Source organism: Lonchura striata, chromosome 3, assembly GCF_050655825.1.
Source record: "Lonchura striata isolate lonStrDom1 chromosome 3, ASM5065582v1, whole genome shotgun sequence".
Lineage (NCBI taxonomy): Eukaryota > Metazoa > Chordata > Aves > Passeriformes > Estrildidae > Lonchura > Lonchura striata.
In genome coordinates, this window is record NC_140705.1 from 87,129,916 (window position 1) to 87,143,086 (window position 13,171).

General features: G+C 49.4%; 1 protein-coding gene across 1 annotated transcript; it reads right to left on the minus strand.

Moving 5' to 3' along the window:
* Positions 1–1,469: 1,469 nt before the first annotated feature.
* CD93 (CD93 molecule) lies at positions 1,470–5,455 on the minus strand. The gene is made up of 2 exons (XM_021537631.3): positions 5,315–5,455; positions 1,470–5,177 (listed from the first exon to the last, which is right to left on the minus strand). Exon 2 carries the CDS (start codon positions 4,985–4,987, stop codon positions 3,293–3,295), a length of 1,695 nt encoding a protein of 564 aa, XP_021393306.3. The 5' UTR covers positions 4,988–5,177; positions 5,315–5,455; the 3' UTR covers positions 1,470–3,292.
* Positions 5,456–13,171: the final 7,716 nt, after the last annotated feature.

Sequence of the window (13,171 nt, forward strand, 5' to 3'; positions counted from 1 at the left end):
TCCATGGGAGAGCTTGAAACAAAGAATTTATCCAAGCAGGATCATTCCCAGGAATCTCCTGGAGAGCTGGATAACTCTGACCTTTACTGACTTTAGGAACACCTGTTGTTCCCACAATTTTCATTTCACTATTTCCAATTCTTCTTCCACTTCTCCTTTTACTTCTGCTTCTGTTCTCTGGAGAAAACTACCAAGAGAAGGGGAAAAACATCCCGGCAAACCACAGGAAAAGAAGGAAAGGAGAGTGTAGTGGAGATGGAAAAAAACCCAAAACAATACATTTCTGCTCCTGCTGTTTTATTTTTTTTTTCAGTAACTGCAAACCCAGATAAAAAATTCCTTGTCAAGGTTTTGTCCAGGAAAAAAACAGAGCCTTCCCAAACAATGATCCCACCTCACTGGTCTTGCCCGACTGACGTTTGTCCCTAAAAGATAATTGAGATGGGGTGGGAGGAATGGGATTAATCACGGTTTCTTAATTCCTTTTATCCCACTGCTCCAGCGGCTGAGTCAGGGTGCCAGCACTGCCCTGCCTGCTGACAGGCTGCTCTTCCTCTTCCCCAGTCCCATTAATCATGTTTCTCCTGCCTTTCCCCTTGGCTTTGACTCATCCGGGCTGTCCCTGTCACTCTGCTCAAGCGGGCACTTGGAGTGTTTGTCCTGACCCCCAAATCTGGGAGTTTGTGTCAACAGGGGGGAGTTTTTGGCTTCTTTGAAGGGTTTTGGGATGAGGTTGCTCTGTTGGAATGCTGGCAGTTGTCCATGAGGGAATGGAAAGCAATGGAATGTAAAATAATATGAAATATCATGGGATAATAGGATCTAAAAGCAGTCTATCCTATCAGTCGATCCCGAAAAGAACCTCACGCAGAGCAGCACTGAAATCAAAGGGATTGCTCATGGATTTGGAATGTTGCTCATGGGATTAGGGCCTTGGTCATGGGATTGGAACTTTGGTTGTTGGGCTGGGACCTTGGCCATGGAATCAGGACCTTGGCTGTGTGATTGAGAACATGGTCATAGGACTGGGGCCTTGTTCATGGTTTTAGGAATTTGGTCATGGTCTTAGGACCTTGCCCGTGGGTTGAGGTCTTTTCTCATGGACTTTCCTTGTGGTTTCAGGAACTTGGTCATAGGATTAGGATCTTGCTCATGGACTTGGACCCTTCCACCTGTGTTTAGGGCCTTGCTTGTGGATTTGGGACCCTGCTCATGGATTTAGCGCTTTGCCTGTGGCTTGGTGACTTTTTTTATAGGTTTAGGACCTTCCTCATGGATTTAGGACTTTCCTTGTGCTATTGGGATCCAACACAGCCCACCCCATGGCCTCAGCGGAGATGAAGGGAATGGCCCCTGCCCAGGACCACAGATCCTGGGAAAGGCTGAGATCATGGAATAAGCCCTAGGAAAGGATTTGGGATCACCACCCACCACCTGTAGGGAAGACAAGGATTAGGAGCACCAGACCATGGATTTTTAGGAATATCTTTATTAAAACCCACTAGAAACACATTTTTGTTCAAGTTTTCTTGGAATTCCATCTGGAGAGCAGTGTTGGGATAACTTTATGCTGTAAATCCAAGAGTTTCATTCTGGCAAAGCAAAACACTCATCCATTACAAAAAAATCCAAGGAGCAGGATGAACATCCCATCTCCTCTGGAAGACAGGGCACCAAATTATCCTGCTCCAACTTGTGGGATTCACCAGTACCTGGACAATTCCCTAAGGAGGCCACAGATCAAGATGTGCCAGGAAAAATGAGACGTAAGATTGAATCCAGGTGGAATTGCACCAGGGAGGAAGGATGCTACAGCAGGAAATATTCCGTTAGGAAGAATCCAACCTAAACCCTTGGCACAAATTCCTGTCTTCCCCTAGATCCATCATCATTCCCCAATGGAATACATAGAAGTTGCATCAGAAATCAGGATTATGATTTTTTGGGAATAAGCAGCACACTTCAGGTTCTTCCCAGCTATGATTCCACCCTCACCCTTCCTTTCCCTTTTTTATAGCCTTATATCCCATAAAAAACCCCAAGGTTGTCACTTCCCAAAGATCCCAATCCAGCATAATTGCATGGGATTTCCTTCATTGATCCAGCTATTCCCAATGCTATGCTGGCTTGGGATTTGGGAATTTTTGGCAGGATTTCCAAGAATTCTGCTGCTGAATTCCCCCACGTTCTCCCAACCTAGGCAGCGCATGGAAAACATTCATATCAGCTCAATTTTCCTGTTTGCAGCTCACAATGGGGACCCAAGACAAGAAAAAAGCAGGAAAGGGTTTTCCTCAGCACATGGAATGACAGGATGCAGCTCCCTACCCACTGCAAACTCCTTTGTGTTCCATTCTCATTCCTGGAGCAATTCAGCTCCAGGGACACAATAACTCAAACAGAAACTTCAAGAAGCTGCTGGACCCTTCAAATCCTGTGGCTGATCTTTTCCAGCCCTTCATAGCATGGATAAACTATGAAGGAGGTGATGCTGTATGTGCCCCTCAGGATTTTGAGGAGAATTCCCACTGGAAAGACTGCAAGAGGCTCAAGGAATTTTGGGAAGTACCTGGGGAGCAACTTGGCCCAGAGATTTTTTTGGGAGTTACAAGTTTTACACTGAATAATCAGCAAATATTCCAATTCCAGCATGTTCCTTACACGGGGAAAGAGGGAAAACACACTCAGCCTAGAGCCAGGAATGACTCTTCCCCAAAAAAAAAAAAGATACAACAGGAAAAGCCCAGCCTCCCATGTGGCTGATGGGAAGGAGAGCATTGTTTTCTCTGTTTAGAAGTTGATTTAGGCAGGACATTCAGGATATGAGGACGTGGTTGTTCCAAACACAGCTTTTCCTACCTTTATGAAATTCCTTGGCTCTGTGATAAGCAGTTTTCCCTGGTTTCAGGCAACAGATTTTTAATAAGATCCTTAATAAAGTAACCCTTAAACCCCACCCTGGTTGTGCCTGCAGGGGCCTGCTCGAGCTCTGCTGAGGCACATCCCAATTTCAAACCCTTTTCCAGGTGAACGAGGCAAATCCAGAGGGAGCAGTGCACAAGGGGCTGCAGGAGAATTCCAAGTGAGAAGTTTCCCTTTAGGAACATGATCCCATAATTCCGAATTTGCCTTTTGGAACAGAGCTGAGGAGACAAATTCTACCCCATTCCCTCTCCCCTCTCGTTAACCCTTGGAGCAGCAGGACTGTAAATCCCACTGGAACAGCCAGAGGAGCTCACTTTGGGCACAAAGGATTCCCTCCCACCCTTTTATTGGGATTTTTAACCCACTCCTACCTGCGCTCCCCGCGGCTCTCGGGCTGCTCGGGCACCCAGCAATAATTATCGGCCGCGTTTTTGGCCGGTGGCTTCTCCCTTTTGGCCGCCCTTTTCCTGCAAGCCACGAGCGCCAGGGCGAGCGCCAGCAGGAGCAGGATGGCCACCAGGCTGCCTACGATGTAATAGAGCAGCAGCCGCGGGCCGTCGGCGCTGTGCTCGTCCGAGCCGACTCCCAGTCCCGCGGTGGGCATTCCCAGAGTACGAGGGATGCTCGTGGTCCACGGGGTGCCCGCGGTGCGTGGGATGCCGGAGCTCTGTGGGATGCTGGAGCTTTCTAGGATGACGGTGGAGCTCTGTGGGATGCTGCTGGCGCTCTGCGGGATGCCGGAGCTCTGTGGGATACTGTTTGGCATCGCGTCTCCGGGGCTGCAGCCGTGGCCATCGGCGTCCTGGAGGGAGCCAGGCGGGCACAGGCACTCGTAGCCGCCGGGGAAGTTGCGGCAGGCGCCGGGACACGGATCCCGCAGGCATTCATCCACATCCAGGCAGGACTCTCCTCCCGACTGCCGCTGGAAGCCGGGCCGGCAGGTGCAGCGAAAAGAGCCGGGAATATTGATGCAGAGCTGCGGGCACGCGTGGGGCTGGGCACACTCATCCACGTCGTGGCAGTGGTGGCCAGCGGGCCCCGCGGGGCTGTACCCGGGCCGGCAGTGGCACTGGAAGCCGCCGGGAAAGTTGTGGCACTGGTGCTGGCACGGCCCCGACTCGCACTCGTCCACATCCGAGCACCCGCGGCCGTCGGCTGCCAGGGCGTAGCCGGGCTCGCAGCCGCACTCGAAGCCGCCGGGCAGTGCCCGGCAGGATCCCTGGCAGGGATTGGGATGGCAGGAATCCTCGGGAACGCAGGAGGCCATGTCGGCGGCCAGCACGTAGCCGGGTCGGCAGGCGCAGCGCGGGGACTCGCCGGGCACATCCAGGCAGAGCTGCTGGCAGCCGCCGTTGTGGCTGCCGCAGTTGACCGGGCACAGGGGACCCGGCGGGTGCCAGGCGAAGCCACCCCCGTCTAGCGGCCCCTTGCAGACGGCGAAGGCCGAAGCTCGGCCGCCGTCGCACTCCACCTCGGCCAGCGTCCCGAAGGGAGCGGCGGCCAGGCGGGCGCTGCGCACACCGAACGGGGCGGTGTAGGTGACCGCGCCGCGGCCGGCCAGCGGCAGGAGCCCGCACATGCCCTGGAAGCTGAACTTGCAGAGGAAAGCCGGGAGCGTGCTGCGGCAGGCGCGGTCCGCCCAGCCGCCGGGGCCGTGCGGGCCGGGTGGCCGCAGGGCGACACAGCGGGCGCTCACGCAGGTGACCGCCGGCTCAGATGCCCACTCCGAGAAGTTGCCCGGCGCCCCGCCGGCCACCCAGGAGAAGCCTCGCAGCGGCTCCTGCGGCCGCACGCAGTGACCCCGGGGCAGGGCAAGCCCGAGCCAGGCCGGGCCGGCCCGGTCGTCTCTGGCCAGCAGCTCCCGCAGCCGCGCGGCCTCGCCGGCGCTGCCCACCGGCGCCAGGTTGCCCCCGTTATCCTTGCAGCGCTCCTGGGCGCTTTTCCAGCTGCTCTCATCCCGGTGCAAAGTATAGCAGGCGCTGTCGGCGCACAGCACCTCCACGTCCTCCTCTCCACAGCTCCAGGCCAGCAGCGACAGCAGCAGGAGCGCCCGGGTGGCCATCCCGCCGGACAAACGGACAAATGACCAGCGGAGTCACCTCCGGCGGTCACATCCCGCTGTCCCGCCGAGCTCTCCCGAAACACATCCTGTGCTCCCGGCTTTCCTATTTATCACCGGAGGCCGCGGCTTCCTGTAGCGTGCACCTCGTTGCGTTCCCCGGCTTCCCTTTGTGAGAAACGCCTTCACTCTTCTGTAAAATTTTAAAAAGTTTAATAAAGGACAGTAGGAGACAAAGTAAAGCAAAGATTACGGCCGGGTGCGTCTCGGCACTCAGCCAAGAGCACACCTTCACTTTCGGAGATACCCCTTAAATACCCTTTCCATTACCTCAGTCCTTTGCATCTTCATAAACCCTTATGCATATCCATAAACCAGTCTGTATATTCCAGGAGCTATTTCACACGGCGCCTCCTTGGGTCTGCCTTTTTGGAGCATGTATGTCGCTTGGGTGTGGCTTTGGTTCCTCTTTATCACTTTCACTTTGGGCCTTGGTCCACACTGTCTTCAGATATCAGATGCTGATAGTTGGCGTATCAGTAGCAGGATCCTCATCGCACGCTCGCTGGATGTTATCCCGACCAAACAGACAGTTCGCTCATAACTACATCTGCTGCCACTACTGCTATGTCTATGGTTTTGTTAATAGCGGAAATAAAAGCAAAGTTATTTTAACATTATACATACAGCATTCATCCTAATATTTGCAAAAAGCCAACAATATAATATGTGTTTATAGCAGCTTTCCCACCGGCTCCTTGCTCCCGTCCCAAAGTTTTTGGGTAAAACATGCTGCGTTCCTGCCTTTTTTTTTTTTTTTTTTTTTTTAATGTTTCTGCTTTTTTTTTGTCCTCTCCAAGAATTTGATTTATTCCCTCCGGCAGCAGCTGAGTTTTCCAAGCCCTAATAGGGGCCGGGATTTTTTTCAGGCACATGTTGCTAAAAGGGGAAGAAAAACATCCTGGCTAAAAAACCACGGGATCTGTGGATAACAGCCTCTAAGCCTCTAAAAAAGAGGGAATATTTGGTGTGGCCTCTCCTGCGCACGCGCAAAGATTCCAGCACATTTTTCCCTTTCTTTAAATAGACGAGCCCTGAAATAGGAGCTGGGTCGTGGGAAGGTCCTAGGAATACCGGGATGGAGCCAAGCTTGGCCAGGCTCTGGTGCCATCCCAAGCAGCACTGTCCTGGCATTCCACGGATGAGGATTCCTCACTGAATTCTAGGTTTGGGCTGGAAAAACTCATTCATGAGCACAGCAGGGACAATTCCACTGGAACAGGCTGTTCCAAACTTTGATACCAAGATGCTCCGTGGTAACAACTGGGCTGAATCCCAGTTCCCTCCTCGCATTCCTAGGATTTCTCCTGAAGTGTCACTCTGGCAGCAGCAGATTCAGGATTTAACTCTGGTAGTCTGGGGAGTCTTTTCCTGCTTGGAACAGCCATGGATCCACTGCCCATTCCAGGATTTCTTGGGTTAGGTGGGTTTGGAATTCCTGAGGGAATGGCTGTGATCCAACAGAGAAATTAAAACCAGGAATCTGCTCCTTCACTTCCCTCCTAAATAAAAAAAGTTGCCAAAAATCCCCATTAAAACTGTGGATTATTCCCAGACCTGCTCATGCACAGCATTCCTGGGAAAGCCCTGGCTGCTGTGATATCTTCCGGAATCTCCTGTCCGAGCAAAGGTTCAGGGAACCACAGCCAACGCTCCCAAACCGGAGCATTGTGGGAAAACAACTTCCCAAAAAACTGGGAGGGAGAAACCCCACCTGCATGCTGTTTCTAACTGGATTTATCCAGGATTCCAGGAATAGGGAAAATTTTTTTCGACTTGGAATGAGAGAGCTCAGCTCAGAAGCAGTTCCCTGCTGCCAGACCGGGACATGGCTCTGCTGTTGGAAAAAAACAGATCACGGTTTGTCTGCCCAGCTGATCCCACAATTTTCCAACCAATAATTTCTTCCCACATCCCAACCTGGCCTTTTTCATGCAAAACTTGATTTCCATGCAGTCAAGTTTTCCTGGACAAAATCTGGGAATTTTTAACTAGAGCTCCTGATATTCCCAAACTGGGGAAAATCTCAAAATATTTATATATAATTTAAATATGAAATGTCATTCCAGGATAATCAAGGAATTGGGGAGAATGTTCTTTCTTAGGATGTGTAGGATGTCAAATCACAAATCCTGTCCCAGGGAAGAACTTCTTGTTCAAAACCATAGAATATTCATTGAATATTTGCAAAAATAAAGCTAATTACCCTTTCCAGTGGCTTAAAAAAAAAAAAAAAAAAAAAGGTTTATCCTTCATTCCAAGAGTTTAATGGATAGGAAAGTTCCTTCCCATCTCTTTTAGGAAGATCTCCATGTTTCAAGCTTATGTGGGAATATTTTGGAGAATTTTAGGTGCTGCTTTGATTTTTATTGAATTTTCCACAATCCTTAATTTTTCTTGGATGTTCCCATTGAAAATCCAAGTCCTGGCTCTAAACTTTAAAAGAATTCTCTTTCCTAATCTCCTTTGGCTGAACACATCCATAACGCCCCATTTTCCATAAGAATCCAACCCCAATGATCTCCTGGAGAGCAGAATTCTCACTGAAGGGAATATCCAATATGATTAATTAAAACTAATTTAAAAATCAGGAATTGCTGAAAATGAAGGAATTGGTTATAAAATGTCACTCAGAGGTTAAAGAATGAATGTGTGACGTCAGTGGTGACAAATCCCAGGACTGGGATGAGGGACAATGGAGCCAGGGAGGGGGACACCTGTGCAGGGAAAAGAATTGGAGGAACTCGGCTCCCTCTGGAGACATCACAAGGACACAGAGCCGAGGTTGGGAAGCTCTTGCAAGGCTCTTGGAATGGGGGAGCTCCTGTTACATGAAATTTTGGGAATTTGGGCAATGTAGAGGAGCAGGAATTAGCAGGGATTTAATGGGAACAGAATTCCAAGTGCCAGGAAAAGAAATTGCTTTGTTTAGGTTTTCACATCCCTTCTCCTCTGCTCTAGGGAGAATTCTGCATCTAGGTTTGGCTCCCAGCAAAGGAAGGATGTGGAGCAAATCCAGAGGAGGCACCAGGATAATCAGAGGGATGGAGCATCTCTGCCAGGAGGAAAAACTGAGAGAATTGGAATTACTCACCCTGGCAAAGAGGAGCTTCAGAATGATCCAATTCTGGCATTCCAGGAGCTGAAGGAGCCAAGGAGGAGAAGAGGAAGAGATTATTCCCAAGGGATGGAGTGACAGGAGAAGGGGAATGGCTTCCCACTGCCAGAGAGCAGGTTAGATGGAATATTGGGAAGAAATCCTTCCCTGGGAGCATGGGAAGGCCCTGGCACAGATTCCCAGAGAAGCTGTGGCTACTCCATCCCTGGAACTGTTCCAAGGCCAGCTTGGAGTACCCTGGGATAGTAGGAGGTGTCCCTTCCCATGGAATGAGATGAGGAACTAATATCCCTTCCAACCGAAACCATTCCATGATTTTTTTCATGGGGTGGCTGAATGCCTACCTAGATGGAAATGAAGAAAGGAAGGAGCAGCTCCCATCCCAAATATCCCTTTCCTTCCAGGCATCTTCCTCCTTTTCATGGAAGCACGGAATTGGTTCCTTGAGTCCAGATTCTACACTGGCATTTTTTATCCTTCCCTCCCTTTATCCTGTCCATATTTTTCCAACTTTGGAGCAATTTCCAGGCTAAAGCTGGAGGAGGAGGGATGTTCAAAACAACCCAGAGCAAATCCAGGAATTCTGTATCTCTCCAGATAAAATCCCAGACAAAATTCCGGGAGCTCTCTGGGGTCTGCCAGGTGTTTTGAGCAGCTCCAAGGAATTTGCTGGATGCCAAGTCAGGAAATGATCCCTGAGTTTTGTCCCATTTTTCCAGCCCACTTTGTATTTAAAACCAGCAATTCTATTTCTGTTTCCATTTGGAAGTCGTCATGTGATTTCAGGGAGAAGAAATCCCACTGGTCCCCAGCAGATCCATGCTTCGAAATGTCTTTGGGATAGAAGTGAGCCACTGTTCCCAAACTCTTTCCTCCTGGAAGTGGAATGACTGGAGCACAACTAGAATATTATGCTGGAGAGCAGCTGGAAAAATGGGACCCATGCCTCTGAAAGCCTTCCATCCAAGAAGGAAAAGCTCCTCAGATCCCAGTGGGAACAGGACAATCACCCTGGGGAAAATCCTCACTCCAAGGGATGTTTTCCCTCTTCCTTTGTTATCTGATGAATTTTTTATCATTCTTGAATTTTCCATATGTTCAGAGCTCTAGAATTGCTGACTGGACTGTCCTGGGTGGCCCAGGGTGGGAATGTGGGGCGTGAACAACCTCTCCTCCAGATGGAGCCAGTTTAGGAAAAAAACAGGAATTCAGTCCAAGGCTTCCATGGGGATGGATCTCTCCTCCCACCGGGATATTCTCCAAGGAATATTTTTGAAGGAGCTCTGGAATAGAAGGGGGGAAGGTGAAGGGGAAGATGGAGATCAATTCCCAACCCAAATTCTCTGCTTTTCATTCCAGCAGGAGATTTGGGGATATTAATGTTGGAATGTCACCAGAATACCTGGAGGGCACACACACAAATAAACTCTGGGATTTCTCCAAACAATCCAACCCATCCAGAGGGGCTGCACTGGGATTTGGGGTCCAGAGCAGACGGAATGGGGGAGATGCTTCAGGTCTGCAAAATTCCCTCTTATTCCCAAACTTCCTGGTCATCCAAGATGAGCCATCAGGGAATATGGTAGTTCCTTCTGTTCCTGAGGGAATTCCAACTCGCCTCCCCAATCAGGGATTGCCTAAGGAAATGAAAATTGAGAAAATTTCTGCCCCAAAATACAAAGAAAGTGGAGAATTCACGAAGGATGGGGAATTCCTGTGTGGTTCTTAATGGGATTTGTGTATCTGTTCCCTGGGGGAAGCTGGAGGCAAGAGGGAACATCTCTAGGATACTTGGGAGGTTTTTTTTGCATAAATTGGGATTTTCTGCTGGGCATTCACACTTTTAGCTCATCCTGTTTTGTGGCAGGATCAGTTTTCCAGGTGGAATAATTAAGGAATAAATAAAACTAAAACTAAAACTAAATGGGAGTGTATCCAGAGGCAGATGCCTGAATAAACATGGAATTACCACGGGAAGGAAGTATTCCAGGGGATCCACGAGGAGTTGATTCCTTCTTTTTTCCTCTCAGTCTCACACTTTTTTTTCTCATTGAAAACAAGTTTTCCCCGCCCACAAGAGCTGTGGGGAATAGAATTCCCTATTTCCACCTAAAATCAGGATCAGGGCATTCAAAGTGATCCCCGTATTTATTCCCCATGTGGTGTCAGAGGCAGAATCACAAAGGAAGCAATTTAAGACCCAGCCTTGTGATCCCAGAAATGGGGACGGGCAGGTCTGGAAAAGATGCTGGGATCTGGGATGGAGGATTTGGGTAATCCCATTTTTCTTTGTGATATTTAGGACATCACATGCATTGGTCAAAGAAGGTGTATCCATAGATTTTTTTTTTTTTTTTTTTTTTTTCCCACTAGAGCAGAGTCAGGGAAGCTCTGGGCTCTCTTATTAAAGATAAGTGCTCTCTTATTTCCCACTTCGGAGGCTTGTTTGCTCATCCCACAGAATTCCCTGCCTGTTTTCCTCCCCCCTCCTGTTGGAATTCCCACATTTGTGGCACAATCCAGATTTCCAGTCCTTCCCAAATTCCCGCAAGCGGCCAAAACCAAGGATGGGGTTAAAGCGGGATCTGGGCTCGCTCTGGCTGCTCCAGCTCCACCTTGCGCTGAGCTAATCGAGATTTGCTACAATTCCTAAATGTCGTTCCCGGCCGGAGGGGCTGGGAGGGCCGGGAATGACTCAGCCCTGGCACAATCCCATAGTTTCCAACACCCCCAGCTGGATTGTTCCCTGTTTTCCCATTTTCCTCCCGCTTTTTTAACGCTGCCCCAGCCCAGCCGCACCGAATCGCTTCTCCCGCTGATGTGCCAAATCCCGGGAAGGAGGTGGCTGTGGAATGTGAAGGAAAAGGCAGGGTTGGAAACACATCCGAGGCTCAGGAAGCGCCGGGTGTTGCCCCGGCAGGGCGGCAACAACTGGAAGGAAAAGCAGGGTGGGATTCTCCAAACGGATGAGCGGCTCCTCCAGACCCTGCCCAGCTTTCCCGGGATCATGGCAATGGCGTGGGATGGGCTCGGAGAGGGGAATAAAAGTGAAGACATCCCCAAAAAACAGGGATGTGGCTCCACAAAGGGGGAAATTCAACCTGCAATGGAATCAGGATAGTTAATTCCTTGTCTTCCAAAGGGATTGGAACGAGATGGGTTTTGAAATCATTCCCAACCTAGTCCAGCCTGGGATTATTGTTCTCTTGATCCTGATCTTTCCAGAATCTTCTCCCCCCCAGATAATCTCATTCGGAATGTGGGATCCCTTTGCTGGATCATGTCGCAGAACAAATTCCATAAAAACCAGGGAATTATAAAAATTGACATCCACTGGGAAATCCAGAGCCCCCCGTGTCGGGATGTGGCCACTCCAGCCCCTCTTCCCATCCAAGCAGAGATTTTGAATATTCAGAAGGGAGAGGAAGCAAAAGTTCAAACAGTCCTTAAAAAAAAAAAAAAAAAAAAAAAAAAATTTGGCAGGAAAATGGCTTGAAGCACATGAAAACTTCAAGGTCATTCCTGGCAGGAGCTCACCCCAGCAAAGCCCAGATTGCTCCCGCCAGCAGCGTCACCATTCCTGCTTCCTACACTGGGCTCTTTTCCAGGTTTTTCCTTCTATCCTGCAAATCTTCCTCCTTGGAGAGGAGCAGGAAGAGGAAGAGACTCCGGGGGGGTCTCGGATTTGCCCTGGAAGTGGGGTAGCACTCATGATTCCAGGGATAGGAGGGGAATCCTGAGGGAAAAATCATCTGTTTACCTTTCTGCTGATAGAGTTTGTGGCTGGGAGGTGAGAAAAATGAGATATTCCCACTGGAATTTTATTTTTGGATTGAAAGATTATCCCAGCTCACTTTGTTTCCCCATTGGATGCTGACTCTGGGTATCTTTTCTAACCAGGAATAGTATGGGATTCTCAGTTCCATATATTCCCCCCTTTCCCCCATTCCTCTGAAAACATAGAAGGAATTTCTGGGATTCCATTACTTTTGGGATGTGCTTCCACAGGGAATGAGATGCTTCAGATTGGGAGCAATTGCACAGGCAGGGAAGTGGGACTTGCTCATGTATCCATCTTTTTTCAAGGAGCTGCTCCAGGTTTTGCCAGGGAGCTCAGGATGTGTGGGGTGCCAGCTGGGAAGTGCTGCTGGAACTTTATTCCCATCAAATCCAGCTGAACCCAGGATCACCAGGGAACTACCCTTAGGGAAAATTATTCCATAGAAACCTCATCCCACATCCAAGTATAAACACAAAGCCAAAAGGAGACAAAGAGAAGTGGGAGACCATTCCCACTTTTTCATGGATTTGTTATCCAAGGCCCAGGGTTCTGCTGGAAGTCCCACTTACAGTAGGAAAAACTGGGTCAGGCTTCATTCCCAACATCCTGGATCCAGGAAAGATCTGTTTCCACTTCAAAATTTGCATTCCAAGTTCAGAACATGGATTGGAATAACCATTCTCTGTTTTTAGCTCCCATCCCATGTGAGTAAGGCCTTGGACGCTGCTGTTTTCCCACTTGGGATGTGGGATGATGCAGATCCCAGTGCCAGGAATTCCTGGGCATTCCCTGCCCTGCAGAGCCAGGTCCAGCTTTGATCCACTTCCCAAATCCCTAAAAATCCCAGGATCTTTCTTTTCCATCTCCCTGTGTGTTCAGTTTAATGGGATTTAAGTGGGAATAAAATTCCTGTTCCCACCTGGGCCAAAAGAAGGAAATATTCCCCTAGAATTGCTAATACTTTGAGTTTTGCCTTGAAGATCCCAAGTTTCCACAACCTCTTTGGATGTGGCTAAATCCTTGGAAAACTGCCCCATCCCTGCCCTCGGAGCCCCAAGCAACTAAAGCTAAAAAATGCTGTTGGCACATTCCAAAGTTGGAATTTTGGACGAAAAACTGGTATGGGACTCAGGTGGCTCCTGGGACAGCTATCCCAGGCTGGCTCCTTCCCTTCCAGATCCTTGGGAGAATCCAGAAACAAGGAATTTGAGTGGTTTTAACCCAAATC